The sequence below is a fragment of the Cuculus canorus genome, chromosome 11, assembly GCF_017976375.1.
Source record: "Cuculus canorus isolate bCucCan1 chromosome 11, bCucCan1.pri, whole genome shotgun sequence".
NCBI lineage: Eukaryota > Metazoa > Chordata > Aves > Cuculiformes > Cuculidae > Cuculus > Cuculus canorus.
Window position 1 is genome coordinate 3944576 of NC_071411.1, and position 26537 is coordinate 3971112.

At 41.2% G+C, this 26537-nt stretch overlaps 1 protein-coding gene across 1 annotated transcript; it reads right to left on the bottom strand.

Moving 5' to 3' along the window:
• Positions 1–43: 43 nt before the first annotated feature.
• TKT (transketolase) lies at positions 44–25929 on the bottom strand. Its single transcript, XM_054076621.1, has 14 exons — positions 25726–25929; positions 19041–19158; positions 17349–17462; positions 16604–16701; positions 14783–14974; positions 13853–13971; positions 11982–12175; positions 11240–11404; positions 9814–9970; positions 6266–6396; positions 5329–5412; positions 5056–5149; positions 3311–3433; positions 44–343 (listed from the first exon to the last, which is right to left on the bottom strand). Exons 1-14 carry the CDS (start codon positions 25830–25832, stop codon positions 156–158), a joined length of 1884 nt encoding a protein of 627 aa, XP_053932596.1. The 5' UTR covers positions 25833–25929; the 3' UTR covers positions 44–155.
• Between the last annotated feature and the right edge of the window lie 608 nt (positions 25930–26537).

The following is a 26537-nucleotide window of genomic DNA, read 5'->3' on the forward strand; positions in this document are numbered from 1 at the left end:
CACAGGAAAAAAAAAAAAGAGAGATTAGAAAAACGGTAAGTTTTTTTAAGCTGGTATTTTTATTAGAACTCTACATAAAGCACCTTTGCCTGCCTTAAACTTACAGTACTTCTCTGAACACTGCTTTTCTGTAACACAGCACAAGATGCTTCAAACTACTCCGCATTTCTTGATTTGGACACTGCCACCTTAACAGCTTGCACAATGGCATCTTTATCAATGCCAAACATCTTCAGGAGCTCGGCTGACTTCCCGCTGCGTGGTACATGAGAGACAGCCAAGCGACTGACTGTGATGCCAGGCTCACCCACGACCGCAGCGCACACCGCTTCTCCAATGCCGCCTACAAAAAAAGAAGCCAAACACAACATACAGCAGTTATCCTTCAATCGCACGTGTACCTGACACAAAGGTCAGTGCAAGCTACATCCACAATTCACAGGCTTGTGAGAAATATCAGTCACAATACAGTTTTTGTGAAATGAAAACAATTCCCAAGTTCAAAGGCATTCTGAGGACAACCAGCCTGAAGTACTTACAAATTGGCAGTAAGAAACACAGACCTCTAAACGGCACAGAACTGTCAGAAAGCCCTCATCACGTCAGCATCAGCCACCAAGAGCCAGGCTTAAAAATATAGTTAGACTGAGGAGTATTTACAAATGTACTTAATGTGCTGAAAATCTTAATTCCCATGATTCTCAACAGCATTTAAGAGCTCCATCTTTTCACAATGCCTGTACGTGCCGCCAGGCACCTCTCTTGAGTTATGTAATATATTCACAACCTTTGCTTAGAGCTCAGCTCAGACTGAATCACTATCAGCCACAGGGACAAAGGATGCAAGAGAACTGTGTGGCAGCAGGACAGACATTGGAAGCAGGAGTACTAGAGGTGAGGAAAATACAGGACTAGTGTCAAAAGCATGTGCTCAGAGCCCTGGCAGGAGACACCCTGGTGCTGCACTTCAGTTAGGGCGGATCCAGGAAGGCAGCGGCTTTTCACAGCTCCCATGGGTGTGACTCAACCAGTTAAACTTAGCCTCCGGCCAGAGGCACCTCCACGGATGTGGCTGATAAGATCAGCCCAATGTGGGCTTGCAGTGCATTCAGGCTTGACCTTCCTTGATAGCATCACCCAGAGAAAGCTGTGCCAGTGTCAATTGCAGGTTCATCACCTCAGATTTTGCCATTTGCAAATCTGCAGTAAAACATTTGTCCAGATTTGAAAGACAAGCTAGAAAATGATGAGGCTCTGTGTTACTACCACCATCCACCATCTGGAACAAAGGTATGGTGTAACCAGCATTTACAGTAATACCAGATCACTTCAGACACCTGGCAAGACAGATGTTTCACCTTAAAGTAGGATAACAGTCTCATAACATCTACTAATTTCTATCAGCAATATCTAACACCATAGTTCACAGCTCCCCTTCTGCTAATTTCTCCATCTTCCCCCAAGAGGAGAGGCCTGAGATGCAACTCCTAACAGCTGCTCTCTGTTTGCATATGGACTCATCTTCGCAGGACGTATTTGCACAGGCGAGCCCCTGAAAACCTGTGCAAACAAGGCATGTCAGAAAGCAAGCGGCAGCAGATTATGAAGTTAACTCCAGCTGGCAGCTGGTCACAAGTGGTGTTACCCTGGGGTCAGTATTTGGGCCAGTTTTGTTTAATCTCTCTGTCAGCCATCTGGATGAGGGGATTGAGTGCACTGTCACTGAGTTTGCAGACAACACTAAGTTGTGTGGGAGTGCTGATCTGCTTGAAGGCAGGACGGCTCTGCAGAGGGATCTCGACGGGCTGGATTGATGGGCCAAGGCCAACTGTATGGGGTTCAAAAGGGCTCAGTGTTGGCTCCTGAGCTTGGGTCACAGCAACCCCACGCAGCATTCCAGGCTTGGGGAAGAGTAGTTGGAAATTTGTCTGACAGTAAAGGACGTGGGGGTGCTGGCTGATCACGAGCCAGAAGTGGGCCTTGGTGGCCAAGAAAGCCAACAGCATCCTGGCTTGTAGCAGAAATGGCGTGGCCAGCAGGCATAGGGAAGTGATTGTGCCCCTGTACTTGGCACTGATGAGGCTGCATCTTGAACCCTGTGTTCAGTTTTTGCCCTTCAGTACAAGGAGGACACTGAGGGGCTTGAGTGGAACAGAGCTGGTGAAAGCTCTGGAGAACACGCGTTATGAGGAGCAGCTGAGCTAACTGGGGCTGTTTAGTCTGGAGGTAAGGCGGCTGAGGGGAGACCTCATCACTGTCTACAACTGCCTGAAAGGAGGTTGCAGTGCTGGTCTCTTCTCCCAAGTAACAAGTGATAGGATGAGAGGAAACAGCCTCAAGTTGTGACAGGGGAGGTTTAGACTGGATAGTAGGAAAATTTCTTCACCCCTCGAGGGATTTAAAAGACATGTAGATGAGGTGCTTAGGGACATGGTTTAGTGGTAGAGTTGGCAGTGTGAGGTTAACTTGGGCTCAATGATCTTAAAGGTCTTTTCCAACCTAAATGATTCTATGAGTCTAAATGAAATCCTAGCACAGAAGCCAGGAGAGTCTTATAAAGACTACTTTGCTTCTCCCAAGAAGCATTTTTTCTTCAGATTTACTTGGGAATCATCTTAGAAATTCTTTTTGCATGGATCGTGCACTTTTTACACTAGGTTAAGAACACTATCATACCAGCAACAGATTCTGAAATGGCTGGTAAGCAGGTGTAACAAAAGAACAAAAAAGTCCTGTGAGGATGTAAAGTGCTCTGGTTCTTCACAGGCCCTGATCTGCACATTTTTTAGTAGTGGATAAGAAGAAGAAAGAAGAATTTATCCCAAAGTGACTGGGGAAACCGTCAAAACCCATCTGATTTCAAGCACCCTGGAACCAGGCTTTTAGGCATGGGGAAAACTAAAGAAATCTGCACAGCAATGCTCTCTCTTGCAATTTAACAAACCGCAGAGCAGTTGCCGCAAAGCCTTTCTGAGACCATTCTGTGCAGAATCACTGCACTGCAGCTGGAATTTAGAATTTCACTGGGCACAAATGAATCAAGACTTCACTTGGACCAAGCATACAGAAGTAAACACAAGGCCTTATTAATCCGAAAGGCAGCCTTGATTAACCCATTATATTAGATAATTTTCAACTCTCAGTGACATCTTCTAATCATAACAGTAAGGAAAAAGGCTAAAACCTCTCTTTTACTTTAACTGAACAACAGCATTAAGTCCCATGCTTCTCTCTCAGGTTAGGAAAAGTTGTGAGCTTCCAGCCCGTGTGCAACAACCACTTAGGCTGTGACCTCCCACGCGCAGCTCACCTTCATGGTAATGGTCCTCAACAGTGATAATTCTGCCTTTGGTCGCTCTTGCATTTTCAAGTATTGTCTTCTTATCCAGGGGTTTTATGGTGAAGGGATCAATCACACGGATGAAAATTTTTTCTGCAGAAATAGAAGGAAATTATTTGCAACATGAATTTAGAGAATGCAAGACAATCCAAGCGGTTCAGGCAGCCCCTGCCATCTTTTAGGGCTACTATGAAAACTGGCTACACTAACTCCCGGGTATCTGTACTTATGGCCAGTCTACCACAGAAACCAAATAACCCTGATTTTAGCATGTACTCTTCCTTCATGCACTTTGTGAGATAGAAATACCTGTCCATTCCACAGACAAAAATCTTAAGGTAGAAAAGCCTTGGATAAGTGACTCAAGGTCACTTGCAATGCCTGTCAGTAGAACAGTAATTTAAGCGACCTTCCCGCGGGTAAGAACAGAATCCAGCCATTGGGAAACCCTTCTCATTCAGACTGCCAATCAGGTTCTTTCCTAGACCTTTGTTTTAGCTTTAACTTTATTCTCAAGTCAAGCAGAATTTCCTCCTTCTTCTTCAGTCTATGGGCATTCTGAATTCTTCACGCAGGCTGCCTACCTATCAGGTTTGAACTGCCTCAGCCCGGATTGTGGCACCCTTAAGTTTGGTATCAAACCCAGAATTTGTCCTGTCAAAAGGCAGGCCCAGATTGCTTATTAATGCTATGTACAAATAGCAATTGTTTATAAAGAACAATTACATGAGGTTTTGTCTGATCTTGACTAGCAGAACACTGAGTCAACTCTTATCAGACATAAAGAAGCCCTATGTTATGTTGACAGTTTTGGGACTGAAGGCTCTTTAGTGGCCAATATATTTTAGGTGTTAGACACTGCCTCTGCATTGAGGGATTATCTCTCCATTATTCATATTTTAAGATCAGCAGAGCATTGCAAAGCATAGTAAATGCAGAAAAACAACAGTTCTGAAAATATAACTTTGGCTCAAAGTCAGACAAAATAGCTACCCACACAGATACAGCACAGAAAGCCACCCATAAGCCACAGGCCACATTAATTGTATTGACTGCTTGTAATCTCTTCCTGGGTGTAGGGTACTGACTCACAGTGGGTTTTAATGTTTTCTTCCTCTTATTTTTCAATTGAAGGAATTTTATCTTTGCTGTGAGAAGTGTTAGTGCATTTGAGCACTGTCATAGAATTATTGCCTCCCACACTTGTTAAAAGTTGATGCATTCATTCAAAAAACCCAGGTTAGCAGTGAACCATGTCTCCACAAAGGCACTGCATTGTGTAAGAGCACCCCCAGTGCTATGTGGTGTTAACTGGCCCCAGCCTGACTGCGTTCTGTCGTGCTGGTACCCCAGCCCCCCAGACAAGGTGCCAGGGAAGGATCCTCCTGCTTCTTACACAGTTACTCAAAGATTCCGCCCGCAGGGCAATTTCAGACAGATTAGCAATTCTAAGGAGACTTTGATGCGATCAGTTTGGCAATTTTCATGGCTGCAAATGCTGCTAAGCTAACTAAAACCTACTCATTAGGCAAGATTGGCAGATATTAGACTATGTTGCACTTTAACAGCTTAAGAGGTGACAAGCTGTCTGCAACATTTTAATTAATGTTTACCAGTACAAAAGGTGAGCAGTTCCCATGAGTGCTATCCATTTCTTTCCTTTGTTAAATGATAAAAGAAGAAAAAAAAAAAAACCACCCTCATAATCTGATCACCTTTTCTCAGCTGCTCTGCTGCAGCCAGAGCCTCGTGCAGAGTGACTCCTGCTCCGATCACAGTCACTTGGTCATCCTTACTCTTCAGAACCACCTGCAAGAAAATGTTTCCATCTATTTTTAACAATACATTTTACTGATATTTCTAATATTTCTAGAAATGTTATTAAAAAGTTCAAATCTTTGGCATTGGAATGTTTTAGAGGGAAAGGGATTTTGTAAGCGGAACTTTGCATATTTTTTCCTGATTGTGTTTATCTGGGCAATATTTACCTTTGCCTGTCCAATGTGGAAGTCCTCATTGTTGTTGTAAATGACAGGATTTTCAGGACGACTAGTTCTTATGAAACAAATGCCCTGTTCCCAAAGTAATAACAGTTATAAGTTACAAAAAAAACCAGAAAGGTGTTGACATCCTAGTTTGTAAACGCTACAAAACAATACAGCACAATGACTTTTTCTATTTTTCTGGTTTTCACCCTTCTATGATACCTCTCCTTCTAAGAAGGAACAGCCCCACCCCCCTTCCCATTAGTCCTTTTTTATCAGCTGCTTGTTTCAGACATCACTATACACAACCTCTTAGAGCATGTTGGCAGGTTTATTTCTGATCCCAAGACCTTTATTTCTCTTTTGTTCTCTTGTGGAAGAAGAGTCCAATTTAACTGCAATTCATCATTGGCAATGGAGGAGCAAAAGATGACCTGTGAAACTCAACTAGTATAAGCACCAGCTCCCACTATCTCCAAAAGATGTAAATTGTCTTAGACCACCAGAGGACCCAATTCCTGAACTTTCACCTACAGGCACTTGATGATCAAAATCTTCAAGATAAATTTATCTTTCCATATCCAGCTTCAATTCTGATCCCAGAGATATCATACTAGGAGTACGCCTTTTGTAAGTTTGCTAAAGACCAATAAGCATTACGCTTGCCTTATTTCTGAGCCCATTTAGACCCAAACTTCAATCACTGTGTTATCATTTACATTTCTCCAAATCTAGCCCACAGCATTCCAGACTGTTCATTCTCCATAGCCTGGACAGAATGTCTGCAGCCTTTCGATGCAAAGAAAACATCCCACTGCCACGCTGGAAACTTTGAAAGAATTTATGTGGGTAGAGACATGCAAGAAACGTGCCAGAAGCAACAAAAATAGTACAAAAAAAAATAAATTATTCTCTGGCTTAGGAATACTGCAATGCAAACCTTGGTGTTGGCAGCTATTTCCACTGCTTTTTCAGTGGCTACAGCATCACTAGGATAAAACACAGTGGCATTGGGAACAGCCCGGAACATGCCCAGATCCTCCAATCCCATCTGAGATGGCCCATCCTCACCTAGAAGAATGAAACCAGGGTTATAAAAGAGTAAGTGTACATTCCTGACAATCACTTAAAATAGCAGTGAGGTGCAACGTAAACCAGAAAAGAAAAAAGTACAAAATCAGGCACACACAGGACATGCAAGTCTACCTGCTTGAGAAAAGAATCATCTTCTCCTTAAACTTGGAACCATCTAAACAGTAAATAAAGATAGAAAGAGACTAAAAAGAAAGAAAACTAGGGTTAAAAAGAAAAAATAGAAAATAAAGTTTACCAATAAAACTACACAAAAGGAAGAAAAACAAAGTGGGAAGGGTACAGATACAGAAAGAGGGTCACAAGACAGCTGAGCATCTTCAGATTTATGTGTACTGAGGATGCACAAGGAAAATTTATACTTGTCAATAGCGTTCCTCTAAATTTAAACTGCTGGAAATGTGAAAGGAGAATTGCATGTGTTCCATCACAAATCATTGAATGGCTTGAATTGGAAGGGACCTTAAAGATCCTTGAGAGTGTGCTTGGTACAACTACTCTCGAATTCTTAGGCTCACTTCAAGATTAAATGAAGGGTATGTATTTTTCAATACCATAAAATGTGTTCTAAACACTAATAGGGCATCTGTGTTAATTTAACAACTCATGTGCCTTATGGCATAAACTGAAGACCTATAAAAAAGAACTGTTAGCAGAACATGTGCTGGATGCTATGATTTTCCATAATTAAAGAAAAAAACACTATAATACCCCCCGCCCCCAATGACCTTATGTAACGGTGCTTTGGGAATGGCACTGTTCCAAACCAACCATGCAAAGAGTTCTGAATCCAGTCATGTCTCGGCCTGCAGAGCGAAGCAGGGCAATAAACCTTCCCACATGCACCCACTACCTGTTACTCAAGAAGGACGTGTTCGTGAGGAAGGAGGAGAGTATTTTCACAAGAGCAGCACAAAACTCTGAAGAACTTTAAACATGTTAAAGAAATCAATCATTGAATTCTGCCACTCTACATTACTAATTAAGTAAGCACCAACCAGGAAAAGGGGTATATCGGCTTTCAGTCATGACACGATAAAAATTCTCAACATCAGAGTTTCTAAATCTGTGTGCACTCCGACTGAATGAGTGGGGTCTCAGTGGGCACTTTCTTTTCCTAAAATGCACCCACACAATGTATACATAGAAGAAAAGCGATATTTTGAAGAACAAAATTAACAGGGACCCGAATCAGAATCTTGCCTAAGGTAAAGAGAGCAATTATGCTTGTCCAGTGTTTGCTAACATGATGCCAATAACACCAGCATTCACAGTTCATACTCTTAATTTGCAGACTAGCACTAAGGTGAGTTCAGTCTCAAGTATGCCTTTATGAAAATCCAGATTTATGTGGTTCTAGAGGAATGCAGATCAAAAGAGAGTAATTTTCAACTACATCTGCAAAACCTACATTTCTATCTTAATAAAAAAAAAAAAGAGTGCTTACTTAATATGAACAGTATCAAACATTTAGAATACAAAACTGGTTGTCTAAACTGATAGTTCTATTTCTGACACATGTACACTATGATTTCTTTCCATAGATGGTGAGTTTGGAAAATACAGATTTTCCATTATTCGCTATGACTCTGAAAACATATTTAATGTTTCATTAGATGTTTTGGTCCATCAGCAACTATTGGTGTAGGAGTGAACTTAGTACAAGTTCAGAAGGTCATTGTGATAGTTATTTCTCATATATTTAATGAGTTCAAATTTCAATGGAGCAGAAGACCATGTCTATGTAGAACTACATACATAAAACTTCAGTTCTCACCACAGATCCAGTTAGGATTCAGACTTCCATGCAGGCCCAAAGTTCTAACAGGAAATACATTTAATTCATACCCTTCCATTTAAAATTGAATTTTCTAACTGCTAAAGGATTGCTCTGAATTACTTTCTTTTACAACTCAGTTGCAAAACTCTGCATTCAAATTCTTTTTTGAAAATTAAGAGTTGAGGCCTGAATCAGATTTGTAACTCAAACAACTTTAAAAATCTAATTATGCACTTCATAATCACAGCTCCCAGCAGAACATTTCAAGTGCTGAAAACTGAAGCTTTCAAGTGTAGTTCCAAGAGATGATTCAGGCAATCCAAAGGAGTTCTGTCTTCCTAAATGAGCAAAGAATAAAGCTAATTGGCTTTTGGATCAACACCCTTTGCTGCTTGCTTAAACTGGATTGAACAAGACTACGACGAGGTGGAAGGACTGATTTTAAAAAGAAAAGAGGCTTGTAATAGAATCCCTCCCTTAATGACATCCACAAGCCATAATCTGATATCCTCTACTTACAGACTCTACTACTAGAGCATACTCTACAAGGCTGCATGTTAAGCTTGAGGTTCTGGATGAGACTACACACATTTATAAAGCATCTTTGAGTCTTTACCAATATTACAGGTCAAACTAACTACTTTGCTTTAAATAAAAAACCCAACCCTCCTCCAAACCATCCTGTTAGCCAAAACTATTAAAGCAACTGAAAAACTGATGTATGCAGAGTGCCTTAATTTACTACCCCTGTCAGATCTCCCTCTCTTCCTCTCCCCTGTAAACACCTAATAGTCTTTAAGCATGAATGTCTACTGGCATTTTCCTTCCTGGCATGCAAGTCTAGTCCTGTTTTCAGGGGTGATGTCTATGCATTTCATTAACAATACTCCTTTCCTCCCTCAAAGCCATGCCAAACCAAACGCCGATATGATCTGACATGTTCCAAACAGTTATCATGGGAAGCTAAGAACAGAGAAGGTACTGCCAATTTCCTGAATCGCATAACAGCCTCTGTTTCATTAGTCTGGGGCCTTTTTAATCAACACTAACTGCTCCAGGAGTAAGAAATGAAATAACTTAAAATTATTTCAAATTGGTGATATTCAAAGGCATAATAATATAAAAATATTTATCCCTGGCAAAGTGTTTCTGAGATTGGTAGGCAAGAGCATCTGTGCAAGAATAAGTATCACTGGTGTCTCACTTTAGGGACTGGGAAACACACGTACAGTAAGGACATGACTATTGTCATCACAGAGGACATCAGCTGCAAAGATGGAAAGGAACCTAAGCTCCTCACTTTCAAATCTTTTTATATCACTCTATACTTGCAGAGTAGAAAAGCTTGTAGGGAAAAGTCCTATTTTTATCAGGCCAAACTGATAAAAGAAAAAAGGTAGGTAAGGTGATGAAGAAATCACTCTCTTTCTTTCTAAATACAACAATGTGTCTAAGAAAAGTTAATTGCAACTATGATTTCTTCCTACAAATGCTACCACTGTTATGCAATTACAGCTATATTACTGATTGCCTCCTCAAAGCCTTATCAGTTGGACTGCTAGACACATCACTAAATGGATGGGAACTGCTGATAAATAAGCCAAGACTGCCCTTACCAATAGAAACACCACAGTGCGACCCACAGAGATTGATGTTACTCTCGGAGATGGCAGCCATGCGGATCTGGTCAAATGCCCGTGTGAAGAAGGTAGCAAAGGTGCTGGCAAAAGCAACAGTTCTGTCACGAGTGGCACAACCAACTGCAACGCTCACCTGAAAAGAGGGAGATTGTACAGGAAGAGTGAATTCCTCATTTATTGATTACTTCCAAGGATCACCTACAAGACTTCCCACCACAAAACTTCAGCAAGAAGCTCTGAATGTGGATGAAAAATCTCTGCCCAGCCCTGCTATGAATTGCTGGCCTTTCCAAAAATCAAAGGAGGCAACTCAGTCTTGCAGTATCTATTCTCTAGCATATCCTCTGCTCCTTCTCTCTACTGTTTGCCATTACTGTTGATCCTTACTGGTATTTTTTTTTTTTGCTTTATCTGCTCCGAACAGTCATTCACAGAGTTTTAAGACTTATCTCCCCTCTTTCTTTTCCTGGATCAAAGGCTTACACTTTCAGTCCAAAGGACATATTTTTACTATCTTCAACAGATAAAAATTATCATTACTAAGTGGGAGTGGATTTCTCTGTCTTACTTGGACTGATACTTACTAAAAGAGCCCTTCTTCAGCAAGATGGAAATTAGAACAGGGTCCTTAAATTATCTATCGCTACAACTACCCATACACTTATTTTATACTGAACCGGCCTGCTATTCATGGCAAATTTCTCCTAAGCCACTCTAATTCTAAATGCCCGACTCAAGCGCATGAATCTGCCTTAGTAAAAAACTTGCAAGAGACAGTCCATGGGCATCTTTGGTTATAAATCGTTAAAAACAACAAAAAATTTCTGCCTGAATTTGTGTCTTTAACTTCTTTTGTTTCAGTGAACCCATACAGGTGGCAACTGAAGACTCAGCCAAACAGCTGAGTTATCGAATTATTTTAATCCTTTCTACACAAATGTCATCAGATAAAATTTATTAACTAATATAGGAGGTTCTCTGTCCTCATCTTTATAATTGAGTCTAGCAAAGAACTCATGGTCAAGTTGTGACATTCCATTTCCTGTGAAGAAAATACTATAAAGTCTTTTCAGAGGCAAATTTCCACAAATCACACTGTGGAAAATATTGCTGGTGCCATTTCCTTATGTTCTGCTGAAATGTAGACAATATGACCACAAAAATAAAAAGACAACAAGAGGGGGATTTAGGAAAGAATAATTAGAAGCACTCCTTGTTATATTATATTTGCAACTTTTAGCCATAGCCTGTTTCTCCCCTAAGTGAGCAAGTCAAATTAAATATCCATGAATACACATGTGAAAAGCAAATATTAAAACCCCATTCTCCAAAGACCCAGACTAAATGGTCTCAGATACTGTTGTGTAATACCAGTATTTAAAAAACCCAAGAGACCAGTTACCATGTTCTGTTCAGCAATGTAGCATTCAATGTAGCGACTGGGATGTTCTTTCTTAAAAAGCTCTGAGAAGGTGGAGTTCTTTGTGTCTCCATCCAAAGCAATCACTCGATCATTAGCATGGCCCAGTTTTGCAAGTGCAACACCATAAGCTTTGCGGGTAGCCCACTAGGAAAAGAAAAACACAGTGGTACTGTTATAACTTTCTGTTAGCCTTCCGCTCCCATCTTCTTGTTTTTCCATGAGTGCATGCACACACAATTTAAAACAAAACCATTTTCAATATTAGAAGTATCAAAAGTGCCCACGAGAACAGTGACACACAGAAGAGCAAACAAAAAAAAGAAAAACCCAGTGAAGCATCAGGAAATCTGTGCTGAAATCTGGAACTCCCTACCAGTCTAGCTAGGAAATTCTGAAAATCTTGGTTTCCAAACACAGAAATTCACTGAACTTCAACAATTTTCTTTAATTTTAAATGCACGTAAAATAGATGGGATAACTGATAATGATCATGAAATGAAGAATGATTTCAGTCTTTATATTTTAATATATTCTTTCAGACCCAGTGAGCCGAACGCAGGTGCATCACACACAGAGGTAGACATCTACCACAATAGTCAAAACAAGAGAGAAGAGGTGGGTAGTTGAAACTCTGGTAAGGGATAATACAAAGCCTTCTCCCATTAAACAGTCTCACGCATTGAAGATATCTGACAAATAGTGAAAAAAAAAAAGAGAATACCTTTTCTCCTACTTTGTAAGTTGGTGGAGATGGCATCTTAATATTTCTAATATTTACTATAGGTGCATCTTCTTCTGGGAGAGCTGGAGAAAGCTTTTTCTTATTTTGGATTCTGTCATCTATTTCCTGAATGACTTGCTCGGCCATGTTTTTTGGAAGAGGCTTTCCATGCCAGCTTTCCTTATCTTCAACACCTGCGTATTTAAAATCATATTATGAATAAGAAAGATATAAAAACCATTTAGATTTTTAGCTGCAGATTTTACCCAGACAAATGTGCAGGAGAGTATGACAATCTCCCAAGGAAGTCTTCCAAGGAAGAACTTCCTTATTATTCCAACCGTAAACGATTACAATAGTATTCAGTTGCGTTAAGACAGGCATGTTTAAATACATATGAGAAATTGCCAAATTCCAGACTCTACAAACTAGTGACAACATTTCAGCATGTTCTACTGTAATAGTTTTTGAATTGGCACCTTTAAAAGACCTGGTCCATAACCGCACTAAGAAGTAAACGGTAAATCAGTGTGAACAGTTAACATGAAATTTCAACAGTTAGGCTTAAGTAAAGAAACTCAAAGTTTTTAAGAACAGTTAACCAAGCTGTCTACTTCAAACAGTACCTGAAGTTTTACAGCTCTATTTTAATAGCTTCTGATGACTCTTATCTTTGTGCACCTGGCACTTGCAAGAAAATTACCTCTCTGGCTGATATGCTGCTTTTTACTGAGTCACTAAGAACAATGAATTTTGCTTGCTTACTCAGTGAAAAGAAATGAAGATATTCACTCCTGTTATTAACATTTATCTGGTCAAAAAGATGAAGGCTGCTAGAAACTGTAGCTGAACAGAATCACAGCAGCCCCTGACACGCTAAATATGCATTTACTTCATTCCATGGATATAACGCTCAGTAGCTAGCACACATTTCGCATGCACTAATGCTGCTGAGAAGTGTAGAGTTGAAGACTTTTTCCATGCTATTGCTCAAATGCAGTACACATCTGTCCCCTAAAGCAACATACAGCTAAGTTTCACACTACACGAACCCTTCAAAAGGATCCCAGAGGCACCAAAATTCAAACAGACATCAACCTATGAAATAATTTCTAGGGTTAACTGTACCCTGTATCTCAACAAATTACACATCAGATCATATGAACTACCCTACAGAATGACCAGGTGGTTTATGTACCATGTCTCACGCAGCTTTGTCCAAACTGTAAACACAACATCCCTCCTCATTTTCTATGCGTTTATACTGCCTGGCTATACTGAGCAGACCCAGTCATCTACAATAAGGGAGCACGGAGCTTTCGTGACAAAGTTATTCCCTTCTCTGTCTCAGAGTAGTTTATCCTGAGTCCAGGGACCAAGAATAAGCCTAGAAGTTTGCAGTTTTCAAGACCAAGTCCTATGGTCCAACGCTCCTCTCTGTGTTCAGCCATCTTCCTTTCTAGAAAGGACTTTTGAAAGAGCAACAACTCAGGCACGGCTGAGAGCAGAGGAAATCTACTCTACAACTGGTGATCTGTAAAAGCCCAGTCAATATGGAAGCGCATCTGGCTGGATAATGTGAAGAACTGCGTGCCACATGTTTGCCTGCCACATCTTTGCCTGCATCTTTGCCTCAACGTAATGTCCTCCACAGGAAAAGGCAACAAAAGGGAAAAAAACAATAGGGAGAAATTCTGAGTTCTCAGATTGTAAGGTAGTACGAACACATCAAAGAGTTGATAGAATACCAACACTTTTTTAACATATGAAATGTTGAACTTCTAAGTTTTTAGTAACGGCATCTTTATTGCAGCACTACGTACACATTATTATATACACATATGTATGCAAAACCACAGATGTTTTATTACCTGATATGCCTTTGCCTTTAAAAGTCTTTGCAATGATAGCTGTTGGCTGATGTTTGGCCTGGCCAAAGGCTTTGCAAAGTTCCTCCACACTGTGTCCATCAACAATGATAGCGTGCCAGCTAAGAACACAAACAGATCAAGGGTTTTAGCATGTGACACTTCTGGTGATTAGCAACAACAATAACAAATACTAACTTCATTCCAATGCTGTGTCTTTTTAAGAGATTCGAAGTATACCAGAAACATGAACTACCATTTGAGATGATAAAATATCATAGCTTTTACAATGTAAAATGAGTCACAGAGGGATTAACAGCTACTAGCAAAATTCACAGCCCATAAATAACGCAGTTATCCTAAATTTCTTCAGAATAGTCATTTTTAATCAAAAGAGCAAATTAAACATCTTGAATTCAATTCAAAAACTAACAATGGAAGTTGATTAAAATAATAAAAATGCTCCATCATAATTTGCATGGCTACTATTGTATCTGACAGGGTTTTTTTCATGGATTTTTCCATTTATATAGAAATATACATTTCTAAACTAAATGAAAGCCAACGCACAAAGGATTTTCTTGTGAGTAATGGCTTCCATTCCCTTTTTTCTGATCTACTTACTATGAAACACACTTGGTCACAGAAAGAGTTACAAAATCTGTATTTAGTATGGTAAATGCTGCATTAAGATCCCCTAATAAATTTGTCTGAGTAAGCAGTCCTTTTATTTTTTCTCTAAACAAAAATTCTGCCACTTTTAATATTCGTGCTGTAGAAATAAAGACAAACAAAATCAGGCATTATGAGAGACCGTCTCTCTTGATGAGAGTATCCTTTAAGAGCTGAAGGCTCATTTGACAAATTCTGAAAAGCAAATAAAACATACAGTCTCAAATGGGGGACTATACTGAACTTCTTCCTATCACATACCCAAAGGCTTCACAGCGTTTCTGGTAGATTTCAACATGATGCTGCAGAGGGGCAGGGTCACTTTGTCCAAGACGGTTAATATCAAATATAGCAACAAGATTATCAAGCTTGTAAAACCCAGCAAAGGCCATTGCCTCCCAAACAGAGCCTTCAGATAACTCTCCATCTCCAAGCAGACAATACACTCGATAGCTAGAAGAATAAAAAAAAATGATTTTGATGTGTCAGCACAACTGAATGAAAAGCAAAACCCCTCCAACAATTCAAAGCGAGAAATGCTTTTTCTAGCCCAGACTCAACTGCCGTTGCTCAATGCATTCACCTCAGATAACCTTACATAACTCAGACAAATTAAAATACTTTTGAGCTCTAACACCTGAAAAAAAAATAAGATAAGAAATACTGTACTACTTTGCAAACTTCTGTCTCAAAAAAATCAGGTCTTAAGCCTCCTATTGCAAGGATTGAACGAAGAGGCCCATTAAACACTGTGACTGTGACTCAGCAACATCACTAACAATGCATGAAAGGCTACAGTCTGCTTCCTCATTCCTACCCTATACTCCCTGCAAAGATGACCAATAATTTAATTTCAGGAAACTATAAACTGGGGATGAACTCATCTATGGATTAAAGCATGTGGTATAATCAAATTCAGAATTGAGGAAAAAGGTAACCAGCACGATATGGCTTTGTAGACCACTTCTCCAAACACTGAAGCTTTTTATTTAGGTAAAATTCAGAAGGGGAGCTGTCTGATCTCTGAGGGAATTGTCTGCAGTATTTTTTTTAATTATCACTGTCTTCTTTTGAATGAAAAAGCTTTATAAATGTTTATTATCTATTACAATAAAAAGAATAGCCAATTAGCCTTCAGATATATGATTTTAAAACAAAATAATCAAGATGGCCGCTGCAGTTTTTTTACTAGACTTTAAACTATAACAGACTTTTGATCTGAATCCCTCCTGCCTTCAGCTACATCTGAACTCTTTCCACATAAGCTGCTCCCCAGTACTGCATGCAAGACCACCTTTTTCTTCTGTCATGTAAGCATTCATTAGATTTTTTCCACACGTACCATCTGCTAAACTCAATTAAAATCAGCAAGTCATCTTTCACAGAAATGATTTCAAGCTAGTGAAGTGTAGGACACATTAACTGGGCAGCCTGTGCTCGAATGTACTAGAACTGTCACATAAAATATATCAACTACATCAGGCAAATATTTTCCTCCTCATACAGATTTGCCTTTAGACATCTACTTTTCTTGTCCATAAAACAAACAGCAGAAGCAGTCATTTTTGTCTCTGTGGAGTTGAGTGCCTTTCTGATAACACTTTGAAGCCCTATTTTATGATTCAATGGCACTATTATTAACCATAACAGTTCCTCATCTAGAAACATGTTCTCCACTATTTGACACATGACTTTGAACAGACACACCTCTAAATTGTGTTTTCTTTCTAAGGCGACACATACCAGACTCAAAACGGCTATCAATTACTCTCTGGACTTTTGAGGTTTCTCCAACCGCTTTACTGTCTCCTCTGCTTGGGAACATCACCTTGCAATGCTGTCAGGTTGAAAAAGGAACACACATATGCACTAACCCTTGCTAATCTTTAAATTCCAGGTAGTTTCACTGGCAATGGATTTGTAATTATCAGGCCAGTAACCTATCATATTGAAACTAGATTTGGTAAAGGAGAATAGAAAAAAGGAGAGGATTTTTTTCCTGATTGAGATCAGAATATAACTTCTTTTCACAAAATATTCCCATTGAATGCCTATAATAATGAAATGTGAAGATGGAATTACCTGGCTCTGTCAAAGAATTTGCCAGTGTATGCCATTCCACATGCAGCACCAAGACCCTGACCAAGGGATCCAGTAGCCACATCAGTGAACACTTGTCTCTGAGAAAAAAAAGACAACAATTATTTTACAGTTAAGAAACAGTGCTAGAAGGTTCAGTATAGATGAAAATTCAGCTTCTCGGCCACAACAGTACAGTGCAAGTCCCTTCAAATCTTGCCCCATTCCCCTTCTCTCCCTGCAATGCATATACCTCGACGATCAGCATCACAAGTTAACTAGGCTCTCTGAGAGGGAATTGTACCTAACACCCTGGAATTTCTCATCTATGCCCGTGATGGTAACAGTTAAGAATTGATGATTTTGTGTAAAACAATCAATTGAAACAACCAGCCAGGAACGGAAAGACCAAATGAGGTGAGCAAACTGGATGTAACCTCTTGAAATACTTCAAAGCTTCTTAAAGGACAACAAAAGCCAATCTGGAACGTCACATAAACCTTTTTTAAGTGGAGAATGTTGACATACAGGACTGTAGGGGAATTTCACTACAACAGTAAAGGTCATTTTTGCATGCTCAGTCACAGGCAGACATTGATTCAGTCGTGAACTCATAAATATCATCATCCTTCTTATAAATCTTCATCTTTCCCTATACTGTAGCTGGCAACCAAGAATTGCTACAAAATAAATGCACTTCTTGTTTTATGGAAAACACCATCTTATATCAAAAGTTATGAGCACTCACTGGTACTGGGTGTCCTTCTAAGACAGAATCAATTTTCCTCAAGTTCAGTAATTCTGCTTCTTGTAGAAAGCCAGCCTCTGCCCAAACAGAATATAAAATTGGTGCTGCATGACCCTAGAGAGAAACACAAATTTTAAACAAAGCAGAAGTTTCACAATATCCTAGTATCAAGGCAAAATTCTACATAGTGACAAATCCTGAAATCAGGTTCTTACATCCACTAAAAAGGAACTGACTTATAAAACACTTTTATAACACAACACTCACATTGATGCTTGTTTCCAAGTCCCCCATGTTCCTGCTTAGAGCACCCCAAGAGCTGACTACAGGTGAGACAAAAAATGCAGCACACTCGAAGGCTATTTAGTTTGCCCTCCAGGGAATCAACATGGAAGAGTAAAAAGGTGTCTCTCAGCCATGCAAGTCTGATTTCAAAAAGTAGTTTTAGTATCCAGATAAAATAAAACTTGATTCAATTTGCTTAGGTGTCAGTTTCAAGAACAGGGCACTGTTGACTAAACCAGAAAGCAGGTGGATGAGCAAGTGTTACTCCATTAGAACATCTTCAACACACACGTATTCAAGGTTAAGATGCAGTGAGTGACAAAGGTAAAATTTTAAGCTTCATACACTCAGATTCTTGCAAAACAGTAGTTATCTCCCTCCCATGGAGTCAGCAGCACTCAAAAATGCATGCACAGGTTTGAAGCCATTTAGTAACTCTGGGTAGAAACTCTGATCAATTAGAGGGGTAAAGCAAACATGAAGAAGGGATTCTCTCATTGCTTTACCACCACAGCATTAGCTACTTGCTCCACACCCAATTACTTATTTCAGGATGGCAATCAGAAGTGGCAACAGTTATACCCATGTATATCCATGTACAAGGATGCATCCCATCAGCTACCCAGCACTAGTGTAAGCCACCATGTGAGGAACTCTGACTCAAACATGGAACCTGCCCCACTGGAATACTTCATCTGCCATTTTTTACATCATTATGTTTTCTGACAGCCCCTCAACTGCCTTCATGTCATATCATCAAAGTGTCCCTGTGATTTGCAAGGGCACAATGCAAAAGCAGACAGAAACGCTAATGGCCAGTCCAGATTGTGGCTTTATGCGTTTTCTAAACCATTGGCTCCAGAATTACTCTTGACTTTAACATTAAACTGGCACAGTAGGAATGCAAGCTACCCACTAACCTACCATAACTATTTCATATAATGCTCCCTGAAAAGCTGACAGCAATTAGTGCACATTGTGACGTGACTGCGGGCATAACAGCATGACTGCATTTAACATGTAGAACACAAAAGCCAACTGAGACTTTCTCGTTAGAACCTTGGTTATGCCAAAATAAAACAGCTGCTAATATTTCTTGATAGATTTAATAGGCAATATAGTATTTATTATTTAATATTAGAACTTAACATTGTGAAGTTAAGCCTTAAAGACACACCATATAGACACTTTTTAATTACTTTTGAGTAATTCTTCAATTTAACTCGGCCAGCTTTAATTTGCCTTTCTGAAGTGGGCAAATTCCAAGCTCTCAAATATTTCCAATAGACTTCTATGTAGATGCAAGCGTAAGTAAACGTAAATCAAGGAAGGTACGTGAATTTAAGCTACAGACAGACAGCTTTTTACTAGCAAATATATAGCAAAGTGTAACAGTTATGATTTTACCTTTGAAAGAACAAACCGGTCGTTGCTGGCGTTCCTGGGATCTTGCACTTTGTACCTCATGGTATGGAAAAACAGCACAGACATAATCTCTGCTGCACTGCAACATGATGTAGGATGGCTACAAGTCAAGACAGACCCAAGATTACCACTTATTATTGTTTGCTCAGGACCGTATCTTTAAAGTATCACTTTACCAGTCCCCTACTCTTCAGCAATAATTACAGTTTTAAATGTTTTTGATAACTCATCCCTCTACCATTACCCCAATGCCAATTTGAGACAAAGGAAGCCCTCTTATCTTGTTAAAATGGATGCTAAAAGAGAGACCCTGGTGACAGCTCAAGGGCATATCTTTCAGAGCTCTCTGTTCTTCATCATGCCAAGGAACACCACCCTAATTGATGTCTGTGAAGCACAGGAAGCAGCAGCATGATCCTGTGCCTGAAATCATACTCTACCCATTTATCTGAACACAGAAATTCACACTGATGCAGAGGAAATGGAGACAGCTTTCCACTGTACTTTAGCCACTCACTAAGTGAAGAAATCAAAAGTGTGGCATCATGACTTGCTCCCGCCTCGTTGCACAGGCAGGGACTGATAACGTGAGATTAACTCTTGTGGAAAGTTCTGGAACTGTGTAACACAGGGATCATTTTATTTTACCGTGTTACAGGTGATAGAACTACAATCCTGATTTCTAAAGACAGCATTCAATACTAGAATTCTTGTATTTCATCTTCTACTGAAACTGGGCACAGAAATTCACTGTCTCCAGTAAACACCCAGATACATGTTATACCAGACTGATTCGTTTAATCTTTAGCTGAGACCGGAACCAATATTTTCTACATTCACATCTATATCAGCTTGAAATATCAAACTGGTTGACTTATCAAACATTTAGAAGTATCTGAGACAGTCTCTCCCACTGAACTATCCGGGATGACTTTTGCAACAACTTAACAGCAGCAGAAATTAATCCTGCAACTGTAACTTGCCTTAGAAACACACAGGCCCATTTCAGAAGCAACTATGCCAAATCTTACCAAAAACCAAATATAAAGACAGATGAAAAGGGTTATTTCCCAGTGGCAAATATTGAGTTGTTCCAAGACAAGGTATATATTTCATTTGAAGTGTAATAGAAAGGCATATAATTACTTCTATTTTCTCATTACTGTAATATAAATAATGACTGCAGTAGGTCTTATGCAAATTGAAGGGATGGCACTACTTGACCACTTGAGTGTATCAGCCTTGGCTTTTCACTTGCAATAAAGCTTAAAAGGAGTAAGGAAGCTTTTATAAAACCTTTACTGAGTGCCAAAAGTAGCATTTTTCAGATTTTACTGGTGTAAACAGGATCATTCTTGACACCAGTGGTTGCTACTGAATGATGAACAGTAAGAAGGTTATGGCTGCAGAAATCTGCACCAGCTATGAAAATAACTAGCAGTCCCATCTCATCTTCTCTCCTACCAACATTTGTTTTTCCTCTTTAACATGATCCTCTTAAAATATCTGACCCTACTTGTAAAAGAGGGCAAACTTACTATGAAAGTGTCACATTTTGTTTCCCACATGTACATTTACCATGCATGTTAGGATTAGACAACACTTTCACTAGAACTTTAATCCAATATTCTCTTCTAGTAGCAATAAACCTTCCCTCCCAACATCCCCAACAGTGCTATAATAAAAGAATAAAAACATGCAAAACACTAGCAAAATATGAATGACGGTTAGTGTCCATCCCTTAGTAAGTACTCACACACAAGGAACCAAGTAAATTAGCTTTAAACCATGGTTCAAACATATTAGTAAATATTTACGTATTTGAGTTAATCAATAAGCCTTACATGCTTGTTTAAAGCTTTCATTCCTTTAATTTTATTAACTTTATACTTAACCATACTTCTATGAACTCCTGGTCTTGGTAAAAAAAGTTTTAAACAACCTAAAATGGTAGCATGTGGAAATAAAAAAGAGGTAGAAAAATTTAATAAATTACCTGAAAATTAGAGGGAAAAAAAAAAAAGTCTTGTTAAAACTACAGGTTAATTAAATGACTGCCTATTAACAGAAATTGCCCCAAAAATAACCACATATTGGATACTAGAAATAATTCTAAAACCAACTATGCGATTTCCTTTAAATACAACCATCTTAACTACATCTACTGTTCTCCAGTACTTGGAGCATTTGAACAAGGGGATATAAAACCCACAGCAAGTCATCACCATTCTCACACCATCTTCCACATTTTGTTCCTAATTGATGAATGCTCCAGAACTTTGTGGTGGTCCGACAAATGTGCTCCTCTGCCAGATAGCTTCTACTGAAGAACTGCTTGGACTTTCAAATACAACCCTTCAGTAGGAAAACAAAGTAAAGCACTTTGGAACACAGAAATCCTGGATCCACACAAATCAAGAGTAAAATAATAACTCCTGAATAGTTTTATGGGCTTTTTCATATTACTCTGCATCAGTTTATATTAGCTCCATCTGCACACACCTACACATTTAATCTAAAAAGAATAGCAGTAAAATGTTGGAATACTGAATGAAAGACAAAAAGCTAAAAAAGGAGAAAATCTGCAACAAATGGTAACACTACACATTATGAAACTTAACCACCTCTTAAGAAACGCTTGCAACTTCCACCTTTAAGAATTTAATCATGTAACTTGAGGAAGCCACACACTGTTTCGAAACTGCAGAAATTTATCATTAGCTACAGGAAAGACTCGATCAGTTTCGATGAAAATGTCTACACTGCTTATCTAAAAGAAAAACTTCTTCTATGCCCAAAAGCAAGGATGTTCAATCTTGGCAACAATCAATTTTTTTCCCCACCTAAGGCATTTTAAGCACACTTTTTTTTTCCAGTTCACTGAATTTTTCCACTACAGCTGGTAAAGTACTCAAAGTGATGTTTGAGCAGCTTCAGGATCTGACTACATCATCTTTTAGCTCTTGCCCAGACAAAGGCTATATTTTCTTTAACAAAAGTCAGTAAAGTAAAGACTGCAATAACTGGTGTGTCAGATCCACCACAGAACCACTTGTATTGCAATATAAGCCACAGTTTACAGAAATAACTTCCTTAAAAGAAGTAGGCAGGTCCTGTTTTGTTTGAAGTGCTTTTATTGCAAGTATTTCCTTCAGTTTTAGAAACTATACCTTTAACAAACACAAATTTCCTTAGGAAAGCCAATGCAAGCATGACAATTTCTTTCATTAACTGTAAGCTTCTATTCATATTCAACTTGCATTCAAACATCTTTCTACATTCTTAGTGCATATCAGCAACTGAAGCAGAGCTCACTGTCTCATTCAGGTTTCAGAAAACGCATCCAAAATGTACAGCTCTTTTAGAAATGCATGTGATTTGCTTTACATTGCAACAGACTCTGAATGTCTTTTTCTTTTAGGCACATTACTGCACCATCACCTTGATAACCAAATCTTGCCGTTTCAGAAAATACATGATGTGTCAACAGGATCTTCCCCTCAGAGTACATCTTTCATAATCGGTGCATTACAGGTTGTGTAATAATTTCAGACTCTACGTAACACTAGAGCTAGAATAAGCTAAAGTGATTAATTAAACACTTTTTTGCAAGAAGCACTCAGCATTGTAGCATATGTGAACCAAGAATAAAAAGCCTGAGTAAAGTTGCTTTCACTGTTTCTTCATCAGTACGGGGAGAATGGCTTTATTATTGAATTCCATGGACCACAGAAGAGGAGCAAAGGCTGCAGCAAAATCCTCCTTCTTTATCAGCACATCAGACAAAGCAGAGAAGTGATTTTAACTGTAAGACATCTCTGTGGCCCGATTAAAATACACATAGAAGCTCAAGACCAAAGCCCAAGCTCTATTAAGTAGATTTAGCACAATTTTTCTTACCCAGTTTCACACAAGCTTGTGTAATACTGCCTGCACACTGTAACTTTCAAACAAATCAAGAATTAAAAAAGCAATTGTTGGGTATATTGTACTCCTTCCTCCAGACTAGACCAAACAAGTTACAGCTTTGTCAAACCCCACTCCTATAGCCAGCTGCAAGGTTCCCCGTGTCCTAATACTCCATTTTACAGTCAAAACCAAAGCAGCATTTCCATTTGCTGTATGCAGAGCGACTGAGTGAAATTCAGTTTCTGTATGCTTGGAGAAAGAGCTACGTCTGGTAGCCCACAGGGTGGCAAGTGTCAGGCAATTCAGAAAAGCAGCTTTAAAATATTTCACCTCTCTCCACACAAACCTCAGCATCCAAAGGATGCCTTCGAGTTTTTTTTTTTTTTACTTTTTTTTTTTTTTAAACACCACAGCCAGTTTCAAAGAGACCCAAAGGAGGAAATTGCAACAAAATGGGATATTAAATAAAATGAGGCCAGCACTCTATATGGAATCACTCAAATGTATTATTCAAGATGAAGAAAAAATGCCTTTAATTTTACGTGACTAAAAGCGGATTGTTTGCAGAGATTTTTCCATAGGTAAAGCACGATCAAAGGAAGGGATAACCCTGGAATCTGCACACATCAGAGCCCGCACTAAATCCTGTCCAGAGGCTGAATAAACTGCCCGGCATTTCACAGATAATCCCGCTTGGGCTCACTTGAAATTCTGTGCAGAATTAGTTCCAACTGACGGGCACGCAATGAAAAAGAAACCGCTTGCGCCTCAGGCGCGAATTCTTTGGGTTTCAGCACTGCTCCAGCCTGGCATTCCTGGTCTCTCCCTCATCCACAGCACGGAGCACAGCCGCCATTTCCCGTTGCAGCTCTGTCCCCACCAGAGCTGGGGGTGCCGGTGCCCTGCCCTGTCCCCGCAGTCCCCAGCTCTTGCTCAGCCTGCAGAACAGGAGGCTGAGGGGAGACCTCATCACTGTCTAGAATCATGGAGTGGTTTGGGCTGGAAGGGACCTCAAAGCCCATCCAGTTCCACCTCCCTGCCATAAATCTTTTACTGGATCAGGTTGCTCCAAGCCCCATCCAACCTGGCCTCGAGCACCTCCAGGGATGGGGCAGCCACAGCTTCCCTGGGCAACCTGGGCCAGTGCTTCCCCACCCTCATGGTGAAGAACTTCTTTCTCATGTCTAATCTCAATCTTATAGAATCATAGAATAGTCTGGGTTGGAAAAGACCTTAAAGATCCTCCAGTTCCAAGCCCTCTGCCATGGGCAGGGACACCTCCCACTCAACCAGGCTGCCCAACGCCCATCCAACCTGGCCTTGAACACCTCCAGGGATGGGGCAAGCCATGACTTCCCTGGGCAACCTGGGAACCTCACCACCCTCACAGTGAAGAAATTGTTCTTTATGTCTAGTCTAAACCTGCCCCTCTCCAGTTTATACCCACTGCCCCTAGTCCTGCCACTACAAGCCTTTGTAAACAGTCCCTCCCCAGCCTTCTAGTAGCGCCTTCAGGTACCGGAAGGTCCCCCTTCCCATTTAAAACTACAGCTACAACTGCCTGAAAGGAGGTTGTAGCAACATGGCTGCTGGTCTCTTCTCCCAAGTAACAAGTAATGGGATGAGAGGAAATGGCCTCAAGTTGCTCCAAGGGAGGCTCAGATTAGACACCAGTAAACATTTCTTCAACAAAAGGGTTCTCAGGCACTGGCACAGGTGCCCAGGGGGATGGTGGATTCCCCATCCCTGGAGGGATTTAAAAGATGGGCAGATGAGGCACTCAGGGATGTGGTTTAGTGGTGGACAGGTACAGTTGGACTCAATGATCTCAAAGGTCTTTACCAACCAAGCCATTCCATGATTCCCGCAGGGGGCACACACAGCATCCCTGCCTGCGGGGAGGGTCTGTCTGTGGGGGAAGGGCTTTAAATTGGAAGAGGGAAGATTTAGACTGGATGTTAGAAAGAAATCCTTCATGATGAGGGTGATGAGGCAGTGGCACAGGCTGCCCAGGGAAGTCATGGATGCCCCCTCCCTGGAGGTGTCAAAGGCCACGCTGAACGGGGCTTTGAGGAAGAGATCCAGTGCGGGGGCTTTTCCGCCTAAGGCAGGGGGGTTGGAACTGGATGATCTTTAAGGTCCCTTCTAACCCAAATAATTCTATTCTATTCCATTCTAAACCACATCTCTGAGCGCCTCATCTGCCCGGCTTATAAATCCCTCCAGGGATGGTGACTTCACCACTTCCCTGGGCAGCTGTGCCAGTGCCTGAGAACCCTTCTGGAGAAGAAATTTTTCCTGATACCCAATCCGAACCTCCCCTCGTGCAACTTGAGGCCATTTCCTCCTGCCCTATCACTTGTTACTTGGGAGAAGAGACCAGCACCCACCTCACTACACCCTCCTTCCAGGCGGATGCAGCTGTGGCTTTAAATGGGAGGAGGGAAGGCTGAGATTAGACGTTAGGAAGGAATTGTTCACACTGAGGGTGGGGAGGCCCTGGCCCCGGCTGCCCCGGGGAGCTGTGGCTGCCCCATCCCTGGAGGTGTTCAAGGCCAGGCTGGATGGGGCTCAGAGCAACCGGATCCAGGGAAAGACTCCTGGCAGGGAGGTGGAACTGGATGGGATTTAAAGTCCTTTCCAACGCATCCCACGATTCTATGATCCCGCGGGGAGCTCTGCTCGCGGGTCCAGGGGGGGGATGCGGGGCCGGGATGAAGGATGCGGAGCTCGCTCGGTTCCAGCCCGCCCGACTCACCCGGAGCCCGCGGCCGTCGTGGCCTTGATGGAGCTGATCCGCAGCCGGTTGGCCGTGTCTTTCAGGGCCTGCAGGGTCTGCTGGTCGGGCTTGTGGTAATCCTCCATGGGGACGAAGCGCGAGGGCGGCGGCGGGAGCGACGGCGGCGACGGGGACGGCGCGAATCGGCCGGGAGTGGCGGGGGCGGAGGGCGCGCGCCCCGCCTCCCGCCTGCGCCACCGGGGAGCGGGGCGGGGCGGGCAGCGCCCCCTGTCGGCCCCTGCGGGCGGTGCGAGAGCCCCTGTGCCCCCCCAACCCCCAGCGCTAAAGAGCGCGGCGCGGGCAGCGCCCCCTGCCGGCCCCGGCGCTGTTTGCGCCCTGTCAAGGAGTCACCAGGTTGGAAAAGACCTCCAGCATCATCGAGTCCAACTCTTCCTCTGTGCCACTAAACCATGGCCCTGAGCACCTCGTCTGTCTTTTAAACACCTCTAGGGATGAGGACTCCACCCACTCCCTGGGCAGCCTCTCCCAATGCCCAATGACCCTTTCTGTGAAATTTTTTTTCCCCGATATCCAGTCTGACCCTTTGCTGGCACAGCTTGAGGCCATTCCCCCTCGTCCTGTCTCCTGTCACTTGGGAGAAGAGCCCAGCACCCTCCTCTCCACAACCTCCTTTCAGGTAGTTGTAGAGAGCAATAAGGTCTCCCCTCAGCCTCCTCTTCTCCAGGCTAAACAACCCCAGCTCTCTCAGCCGCTCCTCGTCAGACTTATTCTCCAGCCCCTCACCAGCTTTGTTGCTCTTCTCTGGACACGCTCCAGAGCCTCAACATCCT

Bases quoted from the DNA above. Each gene is read 5' to 3' on its own strand.
- TKT (XM_054076621.1), bottom strand. From the start codon at position 25,832: ATGGAGGATTACCACAAGCCCGACCAGCAGACCCTGCAGGCCCTGAAA. The intron at 19,159-25,725 runs GTGAGTCGGGCG...CTTGACTTGTAG, and splicing joins ACGACGGCCGCGGGCTCCGG to CCATCCTACATCATGTTGCA. The intron at 5,413-6,265 runs GTTTGCATTGCA...CTTTGGGAACAG, and splicing joins AAATAGCTGCCAACACCAAG to GGCATTTGTTTCATAAGAAC.